At 45.7% G+C, this 26220-nt stretch overlaps 1 protein-coding gene across 2 annotated transcripts; it reads right to left on the bottom strand.

Annotated features, from left to right (window-relative positions):
- Positions 1-1269: 1269 nt before the first annotated feature.
- Positions 1270-24437, bottom strand: Mapk6 (mitogen-activated protein kinase 6). 2 transcript variants are annotated; one of them, NM_031622.2, is given in 6 exon segments: positions 1270-3622; positions 4907-5108; positions 7377-7541; positions 10337-10481; positions 12128-13298; positions 24293-24437. In NM_031622.2, coding segments are annotated over 5 exon segments (2163 nt in total). In that variant the 5' UTR covers positions 12683-13298; positions 24293-24437; the 3' UTR covers positions 1270-2526.
- Positions 24438-26220: the final 1783 nt, after the last annotated feature.

The following is a 26220-nucleotide window of genomic DNA, read 5'->3' on the forward strand; positions in this document are numbered from 1 at the left end:
TAATGGCTGAAGCTGCTATCAGTGTAAAACAATGTTACCATCAATGCTTTATATAATTCCTATGGTAAGTGCAAAGAAAATGCCTACAAAAGACACATGCGCGCGCGTACATGCACGCACACACACACACACATACACACACACACACACACACACACACACACACACTCGGGCATACAAATCAACAGAACACAAGGCAAGCAACAAAGTAGGTAAAATGAGAAAAATAAAGGATGCAAAACAGTAAATTCAGATTCCTGACTAAATGACAAAATGGCTAAATGGGGTTTTAAAATCCAATTATATGCTACATACCAGATTCGTGTAGGTCTTTCAAGACCTACCTTCCCATGTAGCCTCACTGACTTGTAACTCACTGTGTAGACGCCGCTGGCTCTGACCTTGGGGCTTATCCTCTCGATTCTGCTTTCCAAGTAATAGGATGAGTGGAGGCCCACCACCGTGCCTTGCATCACAAAACTCATTTTGAATATATGTAGTTCAGATGGCACTTTGCCTCATATGCTCAGACCCTGGGTTAAATCTTCAGTACCACCTAAAATATGCATGGAGGCTCATGGCTGTTACCCCAGTGCTTGTGGGGCAGAGGCAGGAGGGTCAGAAGTTCAAGGCCAGGCCAGCTGAGCCTACTTGAGACCCTGTCTGATGAACAAAATGAACACGAAACACCCAGCCTAGATGGCCACAAAGCAAGCAAGCTTTATATAGTTCCGAAGTAGTTATCTGTCCTCCTCCTTACACAGCTTTAAAATGGCTAATCTTTAATTAAAGTCCAGCCACTCCTGATGCTAAGTTGACATTAATAAGTTCAGGAGCAAGTTTCACAGAAGAACTCTTAGCTTCCCTCAGACAAGAGCACATTGTTTACAGCCGTGCTCATGGAGGCCAGGTTGGCATTCCACTCCTGACCCCTGCCACCTACTGAATGCTGGGTCAGGCACACGTCATCTATTGAGTACTGAGGAGCAGATACAGGCTTCTCTGTAAGGTTCAAAGCTTCCCCAGGTTTTAACAGCTTTGAGGTACATAAAGGTTTATCCCATTTGAATGTATGAAGGTATACCGGCAAGGAGGTTTTGAACAGACAGACCGCCCTTTCCTGCCAGTCTCCTGAGATGAGATTCGCAGTGGGGATGAGTAAGCTTTTGACTCAGTGTCTTCTATACATGCCGGGACACAGCACAGCATCCTGGGACCTGTGCACACTCGGGACAGAGCACACCATCAATGGACACACCCAGTAGTGACTTTCCTTCTAAAGAGTCAAACAGGAGCCGTGCCTGCTGGCCATCTTTATTTTTCTTTTTCCTTCAAAGAGGATAACCAAAGATACAGACAGGATTCAGCAAAATAAAACAGACGAAACAACTCTAAAAGACTGAGCAGTGACATGCTACATTTAACCTAATTTTATTCATGCTTGCCTAGGGATGGGGAATAGATCATTCAATAAAAACATACAGTAAAAACGGGGGTGGGGGAAGGCTTATCATGTACAATGTTCAAACTACAATAATGATGTACCTTAATCACTTCCATGCACACAAGTCTAACATTACAAGGTTTTAAAAAATAAACACCATTAAGACTTCTAGGAGCATTTTATAATAAATTCCTAATTTTTTTCTTTGTAGATAGATCAAGCACCTCCAAAATACAGATTCCTATACACAGTGAGCACTTTACTTAACGTACATGGACAGCCTCGGGACAAGCTGACTTCTCAGATCAGCTCGGCAGGCAACAAACCATAGTGCCAAACGGGAAGAAGGGCAGTTGCAAATAAACTTAAACTAAGTTACCTTTTATAATTAAATACAGAAAATATACTGATTTGCTAAAAATAAATAAGATGTGATGTATCTAACACTTCACTGTAAAGGATGAACACCAGGACATTGATAAATGGCGGACGAGTCTCATTGGTTACTGCGGCCAACGCTGGCTAGATACAAGTGCATATGCCGCGGAGCACTATGGGTGGGTTAGGTTTCGCCGCATACTTTTGTTACCTTGAGGTAGATAACACATGTGTACCAAATTCGGCATTCGTTTTCAGTTGCTGCTGGTATCATGTGTCTTAAGAAATGTGTACAGTATGAAAAACTTGAAAATACTAATGAATGAAAAATGTTTCAGGAAAAAAATAGATCTTTTCATGCAATTATGTACAGTCTCACTGTGTAAGTTTCAAGGCAAGGTTTTGTTTCCTGTAAGCAGGTCACTGGTCTGTGAGAATGTCTGTCCATCCTAGCGCATCTTGTCTCCTCCTGCACTGCATTGTTTTGCTCTATTCTTTGTGTGTGTGCAAACGACATGCCAGTTCAAATGAAAACTAACTCACATGTAGAAAAAACTCTGTGTTTTACAAACTGAGAACCAAGAAAAATCCTTGCAAATTAATGACACCTTCTGATTCAAGTAAAAAAAAAAATGACTTAAAACATTAGTGATAAAAAAGACACAACACATTTCATGAAGAACAAAGAAGTGTCTGCTGAGTGTTTAGTTCAGATGTTTCAGAATGTTGCTGTATGTCTTGTGAGGGATTTGAGGGGAAGATTTCATAGCGGAAGGTGTTAACGTGGCCTGGATGGACTTGAGTGGGGATCCCCCTGGACTGTGGAACTGCGGGGTGCCTATGGACTCTAGCTGCCTGCTCAGGAGAAACTCCCCACCGCTGCTCAGAAGCCCTGCCTCACGGCCTCTCTCCCCACGCTTCCCTTCTTCCACTGGCTCAGTTTCTAGCATTTCAGAATCCTCCTTCCTGCTAAAAAACTTGTCCAAATAGCTGGTGTAAGTGTTCTCCTTCTCCACGTGTTCGTCCTTCCTGACCTCACAACAAAACTGACTGATAAGGAAGCACTCCTCCCCGCCACTCACAAACTGGCTCTCCCAGGAGGGCTGGTACAAGGCTCCCAGCTGGGCCAGGTTAGCCCTTCCCTTTTCTTGCTTTTCTCGGCTGACTGACTTGGATATCAGGCTTTTCATTTCTAGCTGGGACACTGAGCTATTCAAGTCGTTTAACTTGTCAACTACATCAGCAGACTCACGCTGGGCACTGAGCTGAACGGTGCCTGCGATGAAGGCATCAAAGTCAAAGCCTTGGCCCCTCTCCCTCTCAGCCAGCTGCTGGGACGCTTCCTCAAGCGCAATCTGCGCCTTGACCAACCCGTTCCTCTCACACTTGGACTTGCCTCTCTTGTCGGATTTGTCCTTACTTTGCTCTTTCCAGTTGGAAAGATCTATAATAAGCTTGGGCTCATAGTAATGGTTAACCTCGCTCTCCCTCCACACCAGGTTATCTAAGTATGATGGCGACCTTGTTTTGTAGTTACAGGTGTGGCTACACTCCAGATCACAGTACTTGTTCTCGTGGTGATCTGGGTACTGCCAGCAAGGCTCAGCAGAGTAGCTGGTGTCGAAGGCGGGATCCTCCAGATACTTCTCTCGGTCTCCATCCAAGTACTTTCGAGGATCAACTTGAACTTCTTCTTCATCGGTGACATCAGACAGAGCTCTCGGGTCAAGCTGAACCTCATCGATATCAAAGTTGTTATGAATAGGCCAGTCATGCTCCGAGAACTGACAATCGTGGTACCTGAAGCAAACACAGGCATTACTCCATGTGATGGCTTCACTTTCTTTTTTTTTTTTCTTTTTTAAAGAGTTATTTATTTTATTTATATCAGTACACCGTAGCTGTTTTTAGACACCAGAAGAGGGCATCGGATCCCATTACAGATGGTTGTGAGCCACCATGTGGTTGCTGGGAATTGAACTCAGGACCTCTGGAAGAGCAGTCAGTGCTCTTAACCACTGAGCCACCTCTCCAGACCATGGCTTCACTTTCAAATGCAGTGTGCTTTCTGTGGAAATACAGAGTGCTTTCCATTTGGCTAAGTTTTTAAGAGAGTTTCACTATGTATAGTCAGGCTGACCTCACACATGTGTTGGTCCGGCTCAGCCTTCCCAGTACTGAGATAGTAACAGTACTATGCAGGGTCTGTGAGGGGTAACAGGAGAGAAGGCCAGGGGCTGTCCCTCCTGTCAGAACTTGTCATCTCCAGCTGGAAGCTATGCTACTATTTAAAACACGAGACGGCAATATCTGATGATGGCCAACAGAGTAGCAGTTTCAAAGGAACCCCAGGTCCTCCGTTCTTAAGCAAGAGGAGTGCCACCTCTCACCCACACCCTTTGCACTCTATCTACCTCGGGTCACGGTCATCTAGGAGGCTGGCACATCTAACCGTGAGCAGGGATTTTACCAATCTTGGTTCCAGCGCTAATAAGGCACCCACTACAGGCAGGATTGCACAGCTCAGCATCCCCTGAGGTTTAGAAATACTAAAGGAGGCTGCAGAGGGCAGTACTTTAGATGTCCCCAGTCAAGTCACAGTACTCAGACCACACAAGCCCTTTCACTGAACCTAGTCTATGCTTTTACAGTATCTAGAAAACAGTTACTTTTATGTCATTTGGAAAACTAATTATCACATGTACAAGGAATCAAAATGTCTAGTCATTGAGATACCTAGATCCAGGGGATAAAGTATTTATCACAAAGCCCTGGGGTTTTAGTCTCATGATGAAAAAGATTAGGTATGTGATTAAAACAATTTTTAAAAACTTTGAATGACTTCATAAAATCAGTAGTTTAAAACCAGATTTAAAATGACAGCTTAAAACAGCACTGTTCTCATCTTTTCCTCATCAGTGCCCAGTGCTGAAGAATCTAGAGAAGCTATTTAACAGAGACAGCAACTTAACATAAACCCCAAAGGCGTCATTTATTAAAACGTTAAGACATCTGTAAAGTATACAACATATAGTACCCTGAAAATTCAATAAATTATGTTTTTCTAACTTAGGATGAATTTACCTTTCCCAGTTATAAATGTGACTGTGTGTTTCATCCATTAGCAAAATGTCGTCCACTTCGTCTTCTATGTGGAAAGGATGGCTGGAAATAGGCTCGTCCGTTGGGAAGGAGTAGATGCTCATGTAAGGATGGGAAAGTGCTTCCTCGGCTGTCAGCCGGTCCATGGGACTGAACGTCAGAATCTGTTCCAGGAAATCCAGTGCTGAGGGAAGGAGGAGAGGGTCACCTGAAGAAACTGAAAACTCCAGGCTCACTTAATACAGTGTGTCTAGCTGGCCATGGCAAGGGTGGTGCTTTTTTTTTTTTTTTTTGGCCTTTTCCACACAGGGTTTCTCTGTGCAGTGTGTAGCCCTGGCTGTCCTAGAACTCACTCGTAGACTCAAACTCAGAGATTCAACTGCCCAGGTTGGTGGCACATCTTTAGTCCCAGCACTCAGGAGACAGAGGAAGTCAAATTTCCGAGTTCAAGGCCATCACCACCAGCCAAGTGTAGACAGTGTGTTTGAGACCAAGAGGACCATAAAGTGAGACTTCTCTCAAGAAAACAAGAGTCTCCCACTCTTATCACAGAACACAGAGTACCACAGCAAACAACTCATAGGGAAAAGTGGGCTCCACTATTAAAAGGTATGCTAATTTTTGCTACAGAAATAAAATTAAGATTTAAAAGACAGTAATCTCATATGCCCCTTTCTTTATAAGCAGTCACAGTGTATGTTGAGTCGTGTGAAACTGCTCTTTTATTAGTAATAATGGTTAAGTAGCAGCAATCTCATAGGGCTCAACCTGGAGTTTTAAATCTACACCTGCCTGTTTCTCGTTGAACACTGGGTTTCAGAGGTGCTCCCACAGTGACTGGATAAGTGTGTGTATTCTAGTTAGACAGAGATACTGTGACAAGGCCCTGTGCGCGAGAGCTAGCACAGAACTGAAGTTGTGAAAACAGAGTCAAAGCCTGGCTAGAAATCTGTACTAACCACTCAAAGGGACGTGCTGACATCAAACACAGAGGTCCCCTCTTAGTGTGCATTTACTCCTTCTGAGCACGTCTGAGAAGATGGTGCCTGTCTGCCTAATACTTGCCATTTCACACACTCGGATGCACACTGAACACCAGGAGAGGATGATAAAGTGGGTGGAGGTGTAAATGAGATGACCGCGCTCACAGACTTTGCTTTCAGTGCTGAGGACTGGGCCCAGGGCCTGGTACACACTACACAAGCTCTCTATCGCTCAGCTCCACCTTTGACTACACAATCCTGACACCTTGCTGTATCTGCTATCATGTGTGCACGTTCAGAAGTGTAGCACTCCATCTCAGTATGATGCTAGGGTTAACCAGAAGGCCTGAGCATGCTAGGCAAGAGGTCCATCACGAGCCACGCTCACAGCTAACAGGTTTTTTCCCTTTTCTCAAAAAAAAAAAAAAAAAAGAAAGAAAAGAAAAGAAAAAAAAAAGAAAGAAAGAAAGAAAAGTTCCTTATTACAGACGCATACAGAAGTTAGACGTCGGAACAAGTATATCACTCCATGGTACTGAAAAAATGAACTAACTTCCTAGTTGATGATGTTAGTTTTAATTCTCACCAAGTTTCTAGGACACTCAAGACCGCACGAACTGCACACCCAGCGCTCACACTGCAGGACTACTGCACAAGCTCTGCGTGTCCGTTCATTTGGATCGTCACGGGGGTCACTGTTGCTTGCGTTTTGCTCCTTTATCCTTGCCGTGAAGGCCTCTGCCCTCCCTGACTCACTTCCTCCCATACCAGTGATGGCTCAGGAGTCAAGGTGCTCACTGACAAGCCACAACCTGAGTTTGATCTGCTGGACTCAGATCCTGAAAGCTGACAATGTTTAAAGATACAAGTGGTTGTTTGCTTTTATTTTAAAACGTGGCTTAACCCCCAACCCCTTTAAGTACAGCTGTTCTGCCTGAGTACATATCTGTGTATGACATGCATGCCAGATGCCCAGGGAGGTTAGAAGAAAAGGCATCAGGCCTCTTGGAACTTACGTTACAGACAGCTGTAAGCTACCCTGTGGGTAATGGAATTGAACCTGGGTCCTCTGGGTTCGTGCTGTTATTAAGCACTAAGCCATCTATATAGCCTCATAAAATTACTTTAATAAAGAAAATAAGTCGCACTGATAGGCATTCCTGATTGGTGTCTAACACTGACAAGACTCCATTGCAGCTAATCCAGAGCTAGTCATTTCATATGTTTACCCACAGGAGGTGGGAAGATAAATGGAAATGGGGTTAGGATCAGGAGATGGGGTATGCTTTCTATACTCCAGGGGAGCAAAGAAATGGACGATAGCCTAGGGGCCAGGTCAAAAAGGCAATGATGGAGTCAAAGGCCTGGGTCCACCTGAAGTCCTACAGACTCTGGAGAAGGAACACAACTCAAGACGGAAGCAAGCTACAGCCTCACAGAGACATTGCAGTCACCCAGAATCACAATACCTTCCCGACTAATCCCCGGAAGCAGCTGAGTCAGCGGTTTGTGTGGCTCAGTCATGTCGTTTCTAATGTAAACTGGAATCACGCTGAGAAGCTCCTGCCGATCTTCCTCGTGCACAACAGGGATAGACTCCAAGATCAGCTGCATCTGTTCAAGTTCATGTGCACCTAAGTGAAGCAACCCCCAAACAGTGAGCAAAGCGTCCGCAGCTGCCCTTTCGTTGCAATAAATACATCCAAAAACATTTCCTACTCTTTCCTCTCTGCACTGGGTCTGGGGTATCTTTGGTGACTTGCTTTAAAGCATAAGATAAGGCTGAGAAAAGATCACAAGGTGGTTTGTGTTTATGATCAACTCTTTTTTTCTTAAATAAAGGTATCTTACTATTCAATTTGTAAATAAAAACCTTACCACCAAAAGACTCAGGGACAACTAGACATCCACAAGCAAAATAATGAAACTGGACCCCTGCTCTCACACTCACACACAATTTGTCCCAAAATAAATGATGCCAGCACCATTAATCCCAGCACTAGGGAGGCAGAGGTAAGTGGATCTCTGTGAGTTCAAGGTCAGCCTAGGCTACATAGTTCTAAGACAGTCAAGGCTACACATAGAAACCCTGCCATGAAAAACAAAAAACAAGCTAAAACTATAAAATGCTTTAAAGAAAACAAAGAAGTAAATATTGTGACCTTAAAGTAGAGAGCAGTTTCTCAGATACATTAACACAAAAGATGTAAACGCCAGCCTTCATCAGAACTAAATGTTCTATGCTTCAAAAAACAATCATAAAAGGAAGACACTGCACACAGCATGGGAGAAAATAGAAATTATATCTGATAAGAGACTCCATGTCCACAGTATGTAACGAATTCTCATGAGTGCAAAGGATAACCCAGGTAAACAAAGGATCTCTAATCCTTTAATTTAATTTAAAGGTAAACACCGTATCTACGAAGATATTAAAAAGGCCAGTAAGAAGAGTGGGCATGGAAGCTTACACTGTAACAGCCAGGGAGCTGAGGCAGGTGAACTCATGAGTTCATGTCCCGTGAGTCAAGGCTAACCTGAGTTCAGGTGTGAGATCCTACGCCAACAAACAAGAGGTCAGGAAGCACACTGAGATACCCTGTCTGTACACTAGGATGATCACACTCAACAAAGACACACGATTCTTTAAAGTGCTGGTGAGGAGGTGGGGAAAGTAGAGCTGTTGTGGTTTACCCTGGAGTTATCTATATTTTGATGCTAATTCCACTGCCCCAAGGACAGCTGCCCTGACACTACTCAGGACTCAGGTGACTTCACCAGAACCTTCTCCCCATTGAATTTGTAAAATACAGGTGAGGGACAGGTACAGGATAGAAGGAGGCCTGTCACTGGAGAAGAAGGAAGGATGGGCGGAAGAGAAGTTTGAAGGAAGAGGAGGAGACTGGAACAGAAAGGAGAAGAGATGAGAGGAGAGAAGCTGTGACAGGACAATGGAGGCTGATGTAAAGATCTCGCTCTGTGTATTTACAGGTTGTTATTAATGTTCCTAAGGGATGGATGGTACCGGGCTTTGTATGTTTAAGTGGGCAATTATATCTTACCAATTGGGTCAAAGATTATTGTGTTGTGTTGTCTTTTATGTGACAGTTTGAGTGTAAGAAAGTGTGTGGTGGCAGGAGACACTGGGCCGCTGCTGAGCTGGGATGTGTTTCCGCCAAGATATCCAGCAGATATCTTGGGGCACTGAGGTGCTGGACCTGGAGCAGGTAAAAGACAACTGTATCTTCTTTTATTTTGTATATTTTTACAATAACATAAAACCTTCACACTTTGCTCAGAGGACTGGGGAACATACAACACAGCTGCTTTCAAAAACTACTAGTCTTCAAAAATTCAACCTAAATTACCATGTGTGACCTAGCTGTCCTATGCCTGGGGTGTCAACCCATGATAACTCAAAATATGCTCGCACAGAAATCGGTACACAAATGCTCACAGCAGCGCTGTTCACACAAGCCAGAGAGTGAGAACCCAAACACCCGTCAACTGATGAGTGGAAAGACAGTGTGGCCTACAGCATCGGGAGCAGGCACAGCATGAATGAATGCCGCGAGAAAGCAGCCCAGTGCATGGTTTTATCCAGTACATGAGGCGTCTGGAACAGGCAATCCAGAGAGAGTGACTGCAGGAGCTGGGGAAGTGGGAATAACTATCTTCAGAAGGACAGAGGTGTCCTAAAATCAGACATAACCCCATCAATATACCATGAACACTGAACTACACACTTAATGCTCCGCAGTGCTGGGGGGTTTGAACCCGAGGCTCCATGAGCACTGGAACCTGGAGTCACATCTCCAGCTGAAACTCGCTTTAAATGAGTTCCTGAGCATATTTAAAACATTAGCTTTTGTTCGGTCCCCAGCTCCGAAAAAAAGAACCAAAAAAAAAAAAAAAATTAGCTTTTTCCTTGCTCTTTTAAGAAAAAACAGGGGTTGGGGATTTGGCTCAGTGGTAGAGCGCTTGCCTAGCAAGCGCAAGGCCCTGGGTTCGGTCCCCAGTTCCAAAAAAAGAAAAAAAAAAGAAAAGAAAAAGAAAAAAAAGCTTTCTCACTGTGAGGACACACATGCTGTCCGTATACAGTAAGTATACAGTAAGTATACAGTAAGTATACCAGGAAAAAAGTAATGAGAATCAGACATGACTTAGGACAGGTCACCAACAAAGAGTGTGAATCCACAACACTAAAGTTTAGAAATAAGCTGGCACATGATAGAACACCAGGGTGCTGGAGCAACTTCATGAGTATGTGAATAAATGTCTTCATTTCCCAGTAATACAAACACCATTTTATCTTTGCATTTGAATTTGCATTTGAATATTCCAGACTGTAATATGTTCTTTGAATCTTATATAATCTTGCCTTAGAGATAACATGACTTCTGATACACTTTTCCCATATAATACTGACCTGCAAAGAGGGTTTTACCAGTCAGCATTTCAGCAAAGATGCAGCCTGCAGCCCACATGTCAATGGCTTTAGTATAGTTATTAGGAGAAAGTAAAAGCCGTGGAGATCTGTACCATTTGGTAACCAATCCTTCAGAAAGATGACCCTGAAAAGAAACGCCAAACAGTTTTCATTATCTTTTACTTTAGAGAAAGAGGAAAACAATCAGTCTCTGAAAAGCCATACAACTTTCAATTACCAGTGCTGATTTCTAAGCCCATTTCCTGAGAATCCCTGAGATGGGATTCTCTAAGGTGACCATCACAAAAAGCACGGAACAGAATATACTGTGAGGCCTTAATGGCAAGTCTAGGCCAAGTTCAACCTGTTTCATTCAGGAGAGAAACAAGTTCTCACCACAAGTTTTAAGGAGCAGGTTTGCTTTGGATCAAAGGGAAAGATGGGGGAGAGAGCACAGCAGCTCCTAGCTATGACAAGGAGAGACAGAGTCTCCGAATGGCTTTGTTCTAGCCTCAGAACAACAGAGACACTGTACTGGCAGATACTGCTTTGTGGGTCAAAGAACTGGACATATGGTCTGCTTAAGGACACAGGCTGGAGTAAAGGTCTGGGTGTGGCTCCTTCTAGTGCTCTGCAGGGACTCTGCCTCTATGTCAAAGGTTGTTTATTCATCTGTATGGCTGAAGGAGGAGGGAGAGCCAGCAGCTATACACTTCAGAGCTATACACCTCAGAAAGGTCAGAGGACAGCTTGGAAGAATCCCTTCCTCTCTACACTGTAGGTTCCAGGGACCTGGGTTACCAGGCTTGCTGCCGGGGCCTTTCTGCTGACCCATCTCACCCACAGCCCCTCTCCCTCTTTTGAATGGATAGAAGACAACAGGCATGAATGAAGATTTGTTTCAACATGGCTTTGGAATGCCACAATCTTTCAGGGGTTCTTTGTCATCAAACATCAGTTCCACTTTTATATTTTACTTATTTTATTGAGACAGTCTCAATCCTAGTTGGCCTGGAACTCACTGTGTAGACCAGACTGGCCTTGACTTACATAGATCCACCTCTGTCTCTGCCTTCTGAGCACTGGAATTAAAGATGTGCACAACCACACCCAGCTTACTTTTATATTTTTATATCAAGATTCTATAAGACTCCAATTTAAAACCAAAAGGCTAGAGTTCTGCTTGGAAGACACTATTAAGTTCTTATATGAAAAAGAAAAAGTTGCTTATAAAGAGAAATTGCTATAAAGTGACTTGGCTGTGTTTAATTGCCAGTTGTTCGTGCAAATTTAAATTTCAAACTAGATTCCACTTAAGTAACGTATAACTACGTTCAGTGAAGAACAGTTCAGCAGCACCAAAAGGACAAAAGACTACCTAAAGCTAAAGCTTCAAACAGGACACCAGACCCAAGCACAGAAATATATTCTACTTTGAAATAACTAAATAAGAATTTCAATTACAATACATAACTACATGCCACCACATGCTTGAAATCCCATCACTTAGGGGGCTGAGGACAAGTGAGTTTGAGGTTAGGTTAGACTATGCACTAGAATCAAGGTACCTTGATTACAAGGCAAGACTCAGTCTCAAAACACAAACCAAAAAAGTTGTACACATCAGAACTTCACTACTAGTGCACAGCCATTCACTCTGAGGAAGTTGTATTTAACTAGGATTCCACTTCACCTTCAATTCAAATCCTGAAGACTGTGAATGAAAGAAGACCTACATCAGAAAAGGCCCAGCGTCAGTCTGGAGGTTGGGTGAAGAGAGCTTTCACATACCTTATGGGAATAATGAGGATCCATGATCCGGGCCAGGCCAAAGTCACCAATCTTCAGCACCAAGTCTTCAGTGTTAATGAAAAGGTTGGCCGGCTTGAGATCCCTGTGCAGCACGTTTGCAGAGTGGATGTACTTGAGCCCACGCAGCAGCTGGTACATGAAGAGCCTGGCATGCTCCTCCAGTAAAGGGCCCTGCTCCAGCACGTTCGCCAAGTCTGTCTCCATGTACTCCTGAACAATGTAGACGCTATTCAGCTCTGTTAGAGAGCCCACATCGTCTGTCAGCTGGCTTCCACTGGGACCAAGAATTTCAAACACTTTCACAATGTTATCGTGGTCAAGTCTTCTAATAATTTTGATTTCACGGAGGGCATGTTTGACACTCTGGGGATCGGTGAGGACAATTTTCTTGATGGCTACTCTTTTGTCACAGTCATTGTCTACAGCAGAAAAAACCAAGCCATTGCCTCCACAGCCCAATGGTTTTAAGTCCATGTACCTGGAACCCAGATCAAAGCCATGAATGTTCATGAGACTTTCAAATTTCTCTGCCATTTTAAAACCCTTACAATTGCCTTTTCCTTTCAAATTGTTGAACTTGTGTAAACAAGGAAGAAAACTGGCATCAAAAGGAAAGATCTCTCAAAAAGGGAGAAAAACGATCACATTCCCACAGCACGATGGTTTCTTGATGTTCATTGCAGACGCCAACCAGGCCTGCTGAGTTCCCCTCAGACTTAAAGCTCAAAAATCTCTCTTCATACTGAGAATTAAGAAGATTGCAGTGCTCATAGTTCAAGGAAGGGTAGCGACTCTGCAGACATTTAAAGAAAACACTCGAGAAACTCAACGGAATGAAATGACATACTATGCACTCAGATTCACTATGCTAACCGACTTAACATGGGACAAAACTGTGAATAAATATGCGCCCGGCAGGCCTCCGTGGACATCCTCTCACAGTGCAGATACATTCAGTGTTGGACTGGTCCTGAGCAGCATCCTAAGGCGCTGGGAAGCACTCGTTCCCTCCGCTTCCTCGCTTCCTCGTTGCTGTTTCAACAGGAAGCCCTGGTGATGTTGGCTGACAGGTGTCTCTTCTTAGTGATCAGGTGGCTCCAGCTCACCACAGTCACAGTCAAAGCTACCATCCATCTTACTCTGATACAACCTGAGGGAGAAACAAAGAAGGGAAGTGACCACCAGAGGAAACACTTCCTATCTGTTCAATGACAGGGCAGCAAAACACTTCACGGGGACGACAGCAGGCATGGAGGCACACACCTAAAATCTACAGAGGCTGTGTAAGACAGTGCATGGAGTTCGAGACCAGCCTGGGCAACAGAAAAAAGTCCCTTAGTCTGTTTGTCTGTCTCTCCCTCCATCCATTCACCGTGGTACACCACATTTAGGCAAGTGGTAAGTCCCCCAGACCTCACAGCACTGAATTCTCTAGAGCAGGCTTCCTAAGCTGGAGTTTCAGGAACGGCAGCCAGGGAACCTGAGAAGATGGCTCAGTGGCTAAGAGGGCTGGCTGTGCAAACATCAGGGCTGAGGTCAAATCCTAGTCCCACGTAAGATGCTTGTAGCCCAGCATTATGGGCAGTATATCAGCAGGACCACCGGACCCTGATTCAGGATAAGTCAAAGAATGATACAGCAGGATGCCCAACACCCATCTCCTGGCCTCTGCAGTGACCACAGGCATGTGTCTGCACAAACAGGTATGCACACAACCCCCCACCCCACCCCCAAACCACAAAATGCCAACCAGTATGGGAAACCATAATTTTTTATTGTTTTGTTTTGTTTTTGGTACAGGGTTTCTCTGTGTAGTTCTGTCTGTCTTGAAACTTACTCTATAGATCAGGTTGGCCTCAAACTCAGAGATCTTCATGCCTCTGCCTCCCAAGCACTGGAATTAAAGGCATGTGCCATCATGCAGGGCAACTTCTTAGTATTTTTATAGAACTTTTTACAAGTAAAATTCATTTGGAGACTTTTTCCCCCCCCTTCGGAGCTGGGGACCGAACCCAGGGCCTTGCGCTTCCTAGGTAAGCGCTCTACCACTGAGCTAAATCCCCAGCCCCCTAGTAAAATTCATTTGGAAGGTTAAATGTTCATAGTGCTTTTTCTTAGTTGGAACACTGGATTATTATCATCGACTAAGTGTTCGTATCCAGTAACCAGCATCTAGCAGCACAGGAAGAACTTGCAGAGCACACTTTGAAGCTGGTCAAGAATGGGCAGCTCGCTCAGGGGACATCACCGACTGTCAGGGAAATCTAAGTCTCTTAACATTTTCAACTGCAAAAACTGCGGTTATGGGGCTGGGAGGAGGTTGGTCTGCATGCACATTTGTGCCACCATGCCTGGCTTGTACATGGGTCCCAGGACTGGACTCAGTTTCTCATGCTTGCACAGCAAGCACTTTACTCACAGCCATCTCCCCAGGCCCTAAAAGTATGTTTTAATATTCCATTTACATCAAGTTTGAGAAAGAATGCAAAACAGGAAAAAAAAAACCCAGAATATTGATACAGTATTGGTAGAAGTTTAAAATGGTATAAAAGAAAGCAGGACATGGTAGTTTGCACTTGTAATCTTAACACTTGGGAAACAGAGGCAAGTGAATCTCTTTGAGTTCAAAGCCAGTCTCCTTTAAATACAAGTTCAAGTCCAGTCAGGGGTACGAAGTCCTCTGTCCCAGAAAATGAAAAATAAGTAAGAATAAGAGTCAAAGAACGTGGGGGCTGGGGATTTAGCTCAGTGGTTAGAGTGCTTACCTAGGAAGCGCAAGGCCCTGGGTTCGGTCCCCAGCTCCGAAAAAAAAGAACCAAAAAAAAAAAAAAAAAAAAAAAAAAAAAAAAAAAAAAAAAAAAGAGTCAAAGAACGTTAAAGCAACGTGGCGCAAACACACAAAGTAAAGAACGAGCAAGGACCATCCTTGGACCCAGCTACTTCTGGAAAGCTCCTAGAGAAATGCTTTCTTTTTATGTTGTCAGCCTTTTGTTCATTTGGGGGTTTTAGGGTGTATGGATAATGCCCCTACTCTATAGAAACTGAATTTTCTGTTCTAACTCTGTATTGGACATGTATCAGGAAGGCTGTAACAACAGTCTTAAAGGTACATGTGTACACACACACACACACACACAATTGCAAGCACATTGCAGCTTCTGAGGGTAAAGTATACACCTAGCTGTTCACAGTGACAGCCTCTGAAAGGCACTTGCTCACCTTGCTGTCTCAGGAGTTAAGTGAGCAGCAGCCTAGGTTAACGGAAACCCAGCCATCTATCTGCCTTGGGAAGGGATGGGTCTCCTAAGCCTGGCATGATGGATGGTACTGTTATCAAATTCATCCTTGTCTGCCGTCACGCCTTACATTCTCCAGTTACTGAGTTCCCAGGGCATAGAAGGCACAGCTTGGCTGCCTGCTCGCAGGCATTTCTTGCTCCACAGGTTGAGTGGCCCGAAGCCTTATTATCCCTTTCAGGATCTGGACTCCAAGGAAGCCAGTGGTATACGCCAGTACTACTGAACCTCTCAGGAAGCTAGAGAGACTTAACACATAAACAGCAAGGCCTAACAGGCCTGTTTCATGCAGACCCAGTAACCACTCAGCTACCCTCTCCATCATGTATCTTCTTCCTGTCTAAGACTCTATCGGGAGGAGGATGAAGGAGGGAAGGAGGATGAATACAAAGTTCATTATATAGCTCAGCTAGCCTGAAACTCACTACATAGACCAGGTTAGGCTGGCTTTGAACTCAATGAGGGCTAGGATTAAAGCTCTACACCACCATGAGACTTTGTTTCTAAAATGCAACATTGACCTAAGATTAAAGAAATATAGAACAAACCCAGGACCATGAACATTTGAGCAATTCATCAGATACCATTGGATGTGATGTCTACAGATTCCCATCGGATTTGTGTGGCAGTCAGGATAGGTCAGATAACCCCCAAAACTTGGTGGCTTACTCTATGTCACTGTGCCACAAGCCCAACAGTTGTTTTCTAAGCTAGTGAAGACACCACCTTTACTACTGACACTCTGTACCAAAGGCCTCAGAGAAGCACCTACACCTATCATCCCCATATTGACCCTATGACAGACCCAAGCAGGTCACATACCTATCTCACAGATATGCCCAAGGAAGGTGAGGAAGTGTTATCCCAACCAGGACCCAGAGCACAAGAGAATCAAGACATTAACAGTTCTAAAAATCTAAGAGTCAGGCCTTCTAACCATCCACCTCATCCTGTCAGACAGAGAATCCTGAATGAAGGCTCACCGTACCAGCACTGTCTTCAGGCGTTATGGTATATGCACTGGAGAGAAACACCTGTGCTCAGTGCTGACTGAGAACCCAAGTCTAAGCACCTCCCTCCCGCGCTCTTCCCTACCTCCTTCCTCCTCTCTTACAGCATTCTCCTTTTCTACGAGGTTATTCTTCAGATCCTTTACTCTTCCTGTCCCTCCCAAGTCACCATCCCTCCCTCTTCCACTATGGTGGCTGTCGAGACTAAGCAGTGTGACTAGCATTTTCTGACCACAGCTGGCTGTTCCTAGGTGCCCTGTAAACTGTGCTGAATGACTAGAACAGCATATCCAATGAGGTGATAAGCCATTTGGGGGAGATGAGCCCTACTAGGTCTCAGATTTTCTAGAGTCAGAGGACTGGCCTGGCCACTGGAGAGTATCTGTGAAGACGCTTTCCGGGCACTCCCTCGGGAGCCTCACCCACCATGCTCAGGAGAGCCTGGTCTCAACCCTGGGAGTGAAGAAGCAAAAGCACTTGAGCTTTGTTACAACCCCCTTTTCCTGTGTGGAGGTGGAGGGACAGACTGTCAGGGAACTGTGCTCCACGTAACTGCAGATGCAGCCTCTGTAAAAGCCGAGGGAGCCCAGGCAGGCAGCAGCAGAGCACGTGTCTTCCATGCACTGTGGTCCTGGCAGGGTCTACAGCACCTAGGCCCTTCCCAGACCACAGATGAAACTGACCACTGCTGTCCTGGAGCTAAGCCTGCTCCCAGTACAGGACTTTACAAAACTGTCCACAATTGGGCTGACTCGACCAGTTGTTGCTCCCAGCCCCTCAGGAGGCTAAGGAAGGAGGATCAGTAGTTCAAGACTGGCCTGGACAACAAAATCAGTCTCAAAAGATTTTTCAAAGGACTGTTAGTATGGTTCTGCAGTAGAGCCAGCCCTTCCTTGCTCAACACTCAGAAGGTCCTAATGTTGATTCCCACCCTTGGCAGTTACAGGAGAGCCACATGCTCTCTGGCCTCTAGTCACTAGGCACAAATGTGGGGCACACACATTCATTCAGGCAAAACACCTATACTCACTTAAAAAAGAAAACCTTAAAAACAGCTTCATGGTTGCATGTGAACACAGAGGCCAAGGTGGCACGCCCCTCTCTCCAGCTCCTTTCTTCCTATTGGTCTTCAATGAGTACAAAAGACTGGGGAAGTCAGGTATAGGGCCTGCTCACTTCTAACCCCAGCACTTAGCAAGCCGCAGAAAGGACAGCTGGGGCAAGTCTGAGGCAAGTCAGGGCCACGTATGGAGAGCATCCTCAAAATAAAAGGGGCTTGAAAACCCACCATTTCCAAAACAGCTGTCCCTGAGAGTGGGGCCAAGACATGAAGCTGAGATGAGCACCTTTGCAGGAGTCCCCATCTTCAGAAGAACAAGTTCAGAGTCTCCTGTGACCGAGTCAAGGAGAGAGGAGCTGCCCTGGAAAGCGGGAGCACAGCCCCCTCCTGCAGCCAGAGGAGGACCCAGGAGCTGGGCTGGATTTAAAAAGCAAAAAACAAAAACAAACAAAAAAAAACCCCCCAACTCCCAGAAGAATTCATCCCAAACTGGTAACACACACAAAAAATAAAGAAAAGCTCTTAAAACCAATCAGGAGGGAGAAACAGTGTGTGTCGGGAAGAACTGAGAACTGGTCACCACCAGGAATGAACACAAGCCTGCAAGGAAGCCAGAGAAGCGGTGCTGTCAGCAGAGAAGAATGAAAGACTAGTTCACAGTATTTTCCCAGATGTCTGTACCATAGTACTCCACAGGGTAGCCATGAGATGGAGAATAAGTAACTGAAATACGACTGACTCCACTAAAGGACCTGTTCATTCATTCATTGGACTTTACGGTACTAGGGATTGATCCAAGAAAGAGAAACAGAAGGAAACCTGTGTGTGTGTTGTTTCAACTGAGACTAGCTTTGTTGAACAGGAGTATCAGGAAACTGGCACTGCTTTCTACCAGCCATTAATAGAATACCCAGGCATAAAGTAAGCTAGGACAAAAAATATCATCACTTCAATTTGTACAAAAAGGAGGGATAATAGATAATTTCAAATTTAGTTAAAAAAAATCTAGACTAGACTAGGATTACAGCTCGTTTAGTAATGTTTGCCTAACACACAGGAAGCCCCTGACTCAATCTCCAGCACCACACAAAACCAGGTGTAGCGGTGCATGCCTGTAAGCTCTGAAGGAAGCAAGGAGATTGGGAGAGTCAACTCTACACTCATTTTTTTTCAGGAGGGCTAGGGGAAAGAATTCACAAGACCTGGGTTTTCAAAACCAGTCACTGACCAGCTAAAGGCCACTAATGTCCTCTGAGCATAGCCTTTAACCGGATTGGCATTCAAATCACTGAGAGTCATGCTAACACACAGTTTCTTGTTCACTAGATCTGGATGAGACAATCATCTGAACCTTAAGGCGCTCCCAAGGCTCTAGATCAAACTCAGCCTCAGTTTACAATGTAGCTGGAGCAAAACATCTGTCACCCTTCCAAAAACACATGCATAGTTCTATGGCCACAGAGGTGGATTTCCCTGAAGCAAATGTTAAGGTTCTTACATCCCAAAGCCTTTCAGGTTCTATGTATTACTTTTGTGTCTATGATCGGTGCTCAGCACGGCATGCATACAGAGGTCAGAGACAGCTCTGGAATCGATTCTTCCTTTCACCTTCACATGAATTGCTGAGCCCTATCTCGGGTCTCCAGGTTTGCACAGCAAGCACCTTAACCTGCTGGGCCATCTCAGACCAACATTCTAACAGCTTGTTTTTAAAGAGTTATTTACTTTATGTGAGTGCACTGTAGGCTGTCTTCAGACACACCAGAAGAGGGCATCAGATCCCATTACAGACAGTTGTGAGCCACCATGTGGTTGCTGGGAATTGAACTCAGGACCTCTGGAAGAGCAGTCAGTGCTGTTAACCTCTGAGCCATCTCTCCAGCCCTCTAACAACTTTTAAGCCACCAAATTCAAATAAAAATCAAAGGAAAAACTTGATGTACTAATTTGCCTTCACTCCTGTGATAAACAGGAGTTCATGTCACCTACTGTTCACAGTCTATCTCTGGTTAAAGGGAAGCCAGGGCATAAACTCAAAGGATCCTGGAGGCAGGAACTCAAGCAAAAGCCATGGAGGAGCCCTGTTGATTGGTCTGCTGAGCCTGCTTTCTTTCTTGTTTGATTGGAGGTGTTTCTGTGCTTGAAGACAGGCTCTCACTGTGTTGTAGCCCAGGCTGGCCTGGAACTTCGGTATCTGCCTGGGACCTCCCACACCAATTAATCAAGAAAATGCCCTACAGACTTGCCCACAAGCCAATTTGATGGAGGCGTTTTCCCAACTGAGGTCCCTCTTCCCATGACTCTAGTTTATGTCAAGTTGACAACAAAACTAAAAGGCAATCATTTACTATATTAACATTCAATATTTCTAAAGGACTGACTTATTTTAAAAGATAAACCATTTATAAATCGCCACTACTCAAGGCAGGAGAATGACTTGAATCAAGGAGTTCAGAGCCAGCCCAATAAACATGTTCAGAACCTGTCTTTATACACACACACACACACACACACACACACACACACACACACACATGCTCTCTTCAGACACACTCTTTTTAAAACAATAAAGAAGAAAAAAAAAAAAAGAAAGAAAGAAAGAAGGAGCCAGAGAGATGGCTCAGTAGTTAAGGGTGTTTGCTGCTACAAAATTTGAGTCTCAGTACCCAACTTGAGGCTCATAACTGCACATAAATCCAGGCCCAAAGGATCTGACACCCTCTTCTGACCACCTCTGGCACTTGGTGCAGGCATGAGCATGCATACGAAATAAAATAAATAAATAAATAAATAAATAAATAAGAATTTTTCCCCAAGACCTGACTGGCCTTAAACCCAAGGGTCCTCCTGCCTTGCCACCCAAATGCTAAGAGTAAAGGTGTGCCCCCATACCCAGCAATAAATCTTTAAAAATGCAAAAAAGCAAAGCAAACATCAAACTCTAGCAGCCAAGCAGGGTATCACATGGCAGTGGTTTCACGAGGCTAAGGCAGAAGAATAATCCATTTGTGGCCAGGCTGGGCTATGCAGGGAGCTGTCTCAACAAAACAAAAGTGGGAGGGGTGCCGCATCAGGACACACTCCATTTCCCAACACACAATTCACAGAAAGAAGAGAACTGGACTCACAGGAGCCAGCGTCACCTTAATAGCATCAACACACATGAGCAGTCCCTGGCAAGAAGCCATGGAGTACAGTCATGTCAGTTTTATATTTGTGAAGTCTTGAGGACGAAACAATAAAACTGACCGAGACCTGGTACTGTAGGCAGGTTATAGTGTAGAGTCCACAAAACATCCTGCCAGAGCTGGCAGAGGAGTGCCAGGAATGTCACGGAGAGGTGACTTTTGAGGTGTCTTCTTCCTGGTTTAACAGGAGCCCTGAGAGCAGTGGAGAGAAAGCTCCCACCTCACCTCACGAATCCATACTCAGAGAAAGCCTGCTCTTAACTTCTGAGTATGTAAGGCCTGACTACCTGCACTCAAAAAGCCCACATGTTCAACTTCTAAGTCATGTGATGCTTTGAAAACCTCAAATTTTATATGTGTATCTTTGTGTTTCCTTTAGTGGGAGACAGTGTGGATTAATCTGTTAAAATTACCTGTGTAACGCATGCAATACAAGTTCAGAATGTCTCCCAAGACTTAGTTCAAACCCACAATACATTTACTGCCCAGGAAACCCACCAAACAACTTTCAGAAAATGAACAGTATAGAGAAAATAACAAATGGGTGGGAAGATTTTACTTTATTTCCTCACTTAGGAAACAAATTGTTATCTTCCATCTGTCTTGTTTCCCCTCAAAATTTTTGGACAGGTCTCCCTCCCTCCCTCCCTCCCTCCCTCCCTCCCTCCCTCCCTCCCTCCCTCCCTCTGTGGCCCTGGTCCGGCACTCTCAGACTGCCACAAATTCACAGCTCTGGTGGGCTCTGCCTAGGCAGCAATGGCTTTAAAAGTGACCACAATCCCAACTCGGCCCTCCCTCAATCTTATTTTAAGCCAATTTGTTAAGTGCAGGCCATGAAATGTGTCCCCTATCTATTTTATCACCGAGCTGCTGCTTAAGTCCTAAATTTAGAACTATTCATTCAATTTATCTCTTTAAAAACTACTGATTAAAAAAAGTGCTTGTAACAATGCCTGTTTCAACTTGTCTTTATTAAAATCGCAAATTCCTGGGACTGGGGGGGATAGTTCGGCAGTTACAAGCACTGGCTACTCTTCCAGAGAACCCAGGTTTGACTCCCAGCAACCACAGGGCAGCTCACAGCCCTCTGAAACTCCAGTGCCAGGGGATCCAATGTCTTCTTCAGGCCTTTCTGAAAGCACCAGTCAAATGGTGCACAGACACACATGCAGACAAAACCCATAACGATAGAATAATAATTTTAAAGTACAGAAAATGCATAAATATCACAAGAAAGTATATTTAGCAATTCCTACTAAACTCTGGTGGTATTTGTATAACACTTAAACCAATACCATCTAGATGATCAATGAGAACTAGTCATTTTCCACCAAAACTATAATGTACTGTCTGTCCTAACAAATCTCTCTTACTAGCACCCAAAGACCTGTTAGTATCAAACATTTAATTTCAGCAACCAAACAGCAATTGACTTTCAACCAATGTTACACAATTGTACCTGCAGGGTACGGGATATCCTTTTAAAAGGCAATTTAAGGAGCCATTACTTCTTTTTTTTTTAATTTGGAGCTATCCTTCAGAGAAAAGAGATTTTTGATATGGACAGAAATGCTTTAGCCTATCATTTAAAAAAGGAGAGAGAGAGAGAGAGAGAGAGAGAGAGAGAGAGAGAGAGAGAAAGCCACGTAGTAGCAGCGGCAGTGGGCAGGGTGACTCATCACCCAGCTCGACTTGCAGCCGTGCTTCTGTGCCTCCTCCCACCGGACCCCAGGCCCTCGCAGGGTCCCCTGAGTCAAGGAGCCTCTAGTTTGTCAGTTATGAGCTCTCTCATCCTCCGGGAACTTATGTAAAATGCTGCAGCGCTCTCGGAGCTTACACTTGTCTTTAAAACGGGTGCCTTTTCTACTGCAAAACTAAATGTTCTTCAAGCCAGTCCTCTCCAGAGTCTTTTTTAATCGCAAAAAGTGGGCAGGCTAGTTTTAATCCTCTTCTGTAAATGACTAAACTCCAAAATACTCTCATATAGAAAGCTGATTTTAAACAATGTTTCATTTTCCCAGGGTCTTTTTTCCGGAGCAGTAGAACTGAAGCGATAGAACAGTCTGCTCAAATCTGGCAAGCTTCCGAGATGACCATTATTAATTGGGACATCAGTAAAGCGAGATTTATGATGTAATTACATTAACTAATACAACTATACGTTAAAGCACCTTACAAACAGGTTTTTAACAATTACAAGCTAAAGATATGCTTCTTTTACCCAACTCAAAATTATTTCCAAACACTAAAATCTGTCATTTCTAAGAAACTCTAAAGCTGAGCGTACTGGTGCACACGTGTTAAACCCAGCAGGAAGCTGAGGCAGGAGAATCTTGTTTCCCAAAGCCCAGCTGGGAACTACGTGGCGGCGACTCTCTCACCAACCAACAAAAACCCTTTGAGGACTGGACCCTGGTTAGACCCTACGTTCTTCTCTACCCAAATCATTCTTTCCAACTCAGCTCTCCAACGTTAAGGAGACAGAACGTCAAAACCCAGAATTTTACCAAAATAAACACGCTAGAATAATCAACAACTAGAAAAATATTCCGAAGCTAGTTGTTCTTCGTTTGATGGCCCGAGAATGTTTTTATTTCCCCCTTCTGACAATCATCTGTATCCATAAAAAGTTAATACTGACACTACCTCCGGACTCTTAGCAACGAACACGAACTGTTCAAAAACAGTAAGGAGCCCTAACTCCCCTTTACCGGGTCCGTTCGCTCGATCTTTCCTACTTTCGAATCGAAGAAAGGTAAAACACGAAAGAGATCTAAAGGAGCCTGCTGCACGTAGCTTCCCTCAAGGCACCTGAGCCGGAAAGCCCACGCCAGGCAGGAACAAAAGGCGGCCGAAAGCCCTCCACTCCTCACAACTCCCAAGTCCGATTATAACAAGCTCCAAGTGAGGAGGCCTGTAACCGGTAACGTACGTTTTCATCAGGGTGTTTTTCCGGATCACACCTTAACGTCCGGAAAGGTGTCAGGAGCCCTGTCTCAGGCCGGTCCCCGGCACCTCGTGGACCGCCAGGCACAAACTTGGGCGGACTTAGGGGCAGGAGCAGAGCGCTACGCAACGTGCCGGGAGACTTTGCCCGGCTGGAGTCAGCTGAGGCCGAGTCACCCGGGCGGGCTTGGGGGAGGAGACAGGAGAGCTTGAGGGAGGCAGCGAGCCAGGAAGGCAAGCCTCCACCGCCTCAAGCGCTCCTGGACCACCGCCCTCGCCTGCGCGTTGGCGGGGACTCGAACCCGCGGAGCCGGGCGCAGGTGACGGGGACTCGAACCCGCGTAGCACAGCCCAGTGCAGGCGGCGAGGCCCGCCAGCTATGTTCGGGGCCGGCTGCCCGGCGAGGGGCGTGCCGGGTGGGAGGGGCGCGCCAGCCGCGCCGCCAGCCCCACGCGGGGACCCGGCCCTCGCAGCCGGCCGCGCCGCCCGGGCCGAGCGGGCACACGGAACAAAAGCGCCTTTGTTGAGCGGCGGCCGCCCGGAGGGTCACACACAATGGACGCGGGAGCCGGCGCCGCCGCCGGGCCCTCCGCCGCTCCCTCCTGCGTCGGCCCGCACACGGCCTCACACACATACACACTCACGGGACTTCTCCGACTCATCGAGAGAGTGCGGGGCCCGCGGATAGCCCCCAAGGTCGGCTCAGGTCTCCGGCTGTGCTGGCGGCAGCGGCGTTTCCGAGGCTCTCGCTTTGCCGCAGTCGCCGCCATGTAACCCCGACCCGCCAGAGAGGGCGCGGAGAGGAGGCGGGGCCTCGCGGAGGCACGCCCCTCACGTCACAGGCTCACTCCACGGCGGCCCCGCCCCTCCAGCCGGGAGCCGCACGCGCCGGAATTTCCAACGCCCGTGACTGCGCGCGCCACGGGGGCGGCCGGAGCTGCACGCGGCCCACTGGCGGGTACACCCCGGCCTCAGCTGAACCACCACCCAGGGTGTCGTACCAAGTGACCCATCAGGGCGAGCCTCTGAACGGCAGCTTGATCCCTGGCTGTCGGGAGGAAGAGACCAAGGGCGAATACGCTAGGCCAGATTGCTGAGCAGATAAATCAGGGTGGTGCTGGGGAGGCTCCCGGGATCTGTTCCCAGGGCCCGTCGGGTGCTTCCAGGAGCATCCGCTGTAACCCAAGAGGTGAATGGGCGAGGGGTCCTGAGAAAACCGTGAGCAAAGGCTCCGGCAGCAAAGTGGTTGCCTTGTTGAGATCACTGGAACCAGGCGAGTTAGACGTAGGTGTGCTGAGAAAGGTGGATAGCTTCCCTTCCAGTGCTTAAGTGAAGTTTACATAGTTAGGAAATTAGATATAAAGGACACAGGGTTTTGCTTGGGAGTAGTGGCACATAAAAGAGACCGGCCTAGTTCCAAGACATACTAAGCTGTAGAATAGCCCCTATCTCAGAGTGGGTGTGGAGGATTGTTCGTGTGTCCCTTATGATCCCTGTCTTGGGAGACCAGAAGGATCAGGTGATAGTTAATCCTTGGCTGCGTAGTGAGTTCAAAGCCAACCCAGACCCTGTCTCACAAAAAGAAAAGAAATTAGAGATTCGGTTAGCCCTTTTTATCAGAGATAATTGACCATCCTAAGGAAAATATGACCACAGCAGTCCATTATCCACTGTATATGCAGCAAACCCCTTCAGAGATGACACAGTCACTTGAAGTCAAGAGCTTGAGACGAGCTTCAATGTTTTTTAATACAGAGATACATTAAAATATATGCTTTGTGAGACAGCATCTCTCTATAGAACCCAGCCTGCCCTAGCACACCTAATCTCCCTGCCTTAGCTTCCCCAGAGCTTGGATTATAGGCTTAGGCTGCTGAGCCCAGCTCTATTATATTTAAAGCAATACCATCTGAATACCAAGAGAAATCCAGTATTGCCAATAGAAAGCAAGATTTACAGCTGTCACATGCAGCCAGCGCTGTGGTGTTCAGCGACACCAACCTGTTCTGTCCCCCTTCCTGTTCCTCTTGATGGGACTCTCGGACTTCCATCTTTCTCTAATGTCTGGACGCCCGGTGGGGTGGTGAGCATAAATGCAAACAGTTTTCTTTCCCTTAGAAAGTTAACGTATCTCTCCTGACTTCCATTAAAGCCAGCCATAGTGTTTTATAGCAGTCAAGGGAGTCCATGATGTTAAGTCTTTGTAGTATCTTAAAAGAGAGGTCAGGGATGAGCTAGTTACAAGATTTTAGGGATTTGGTTTATGGCAGGTCTTTCATCGAGGGGACTTGACTGGGACAGAGTGGTGTGTAACGGTTTAGGATGGGAAAGGGGAGAGTTTTGAAAGAAGCCTAGGAGAGTTGAATGTTGGGTAAACCCAGTAATCTTACTGAGCTGGTGGCTGCTTACCCTGATGAGTTTGATCACTTACGTATTCTTTCCAAAAATAGACTTTGAGGAAGTCCCTGCCTGAAAGTGCGATAAGGTATTTGCAAATTCATCTTCCTGGATGAGAATTTCTTGAAGTTAGTCATGTGTACAAGCCAGGTGTGGTGGTGAGTGCTTGTCATTG

This window comes from Rattus norvegicus, chromosome 8, assembly GCF_021556685.1.
Source record: "Rattus norvegicus strain SHRSP/BbbUtx chromosome 8, alternate assembly SHRSP_T2T, whole genome shotgun sequence".
Classification (NCBI taxonomy): domain Eukaryota; kingdom Metazoa; phylum Chordata; class Mammalia; order Rodentia; family Muridae; genus Rattus; species Rattus norvegicus.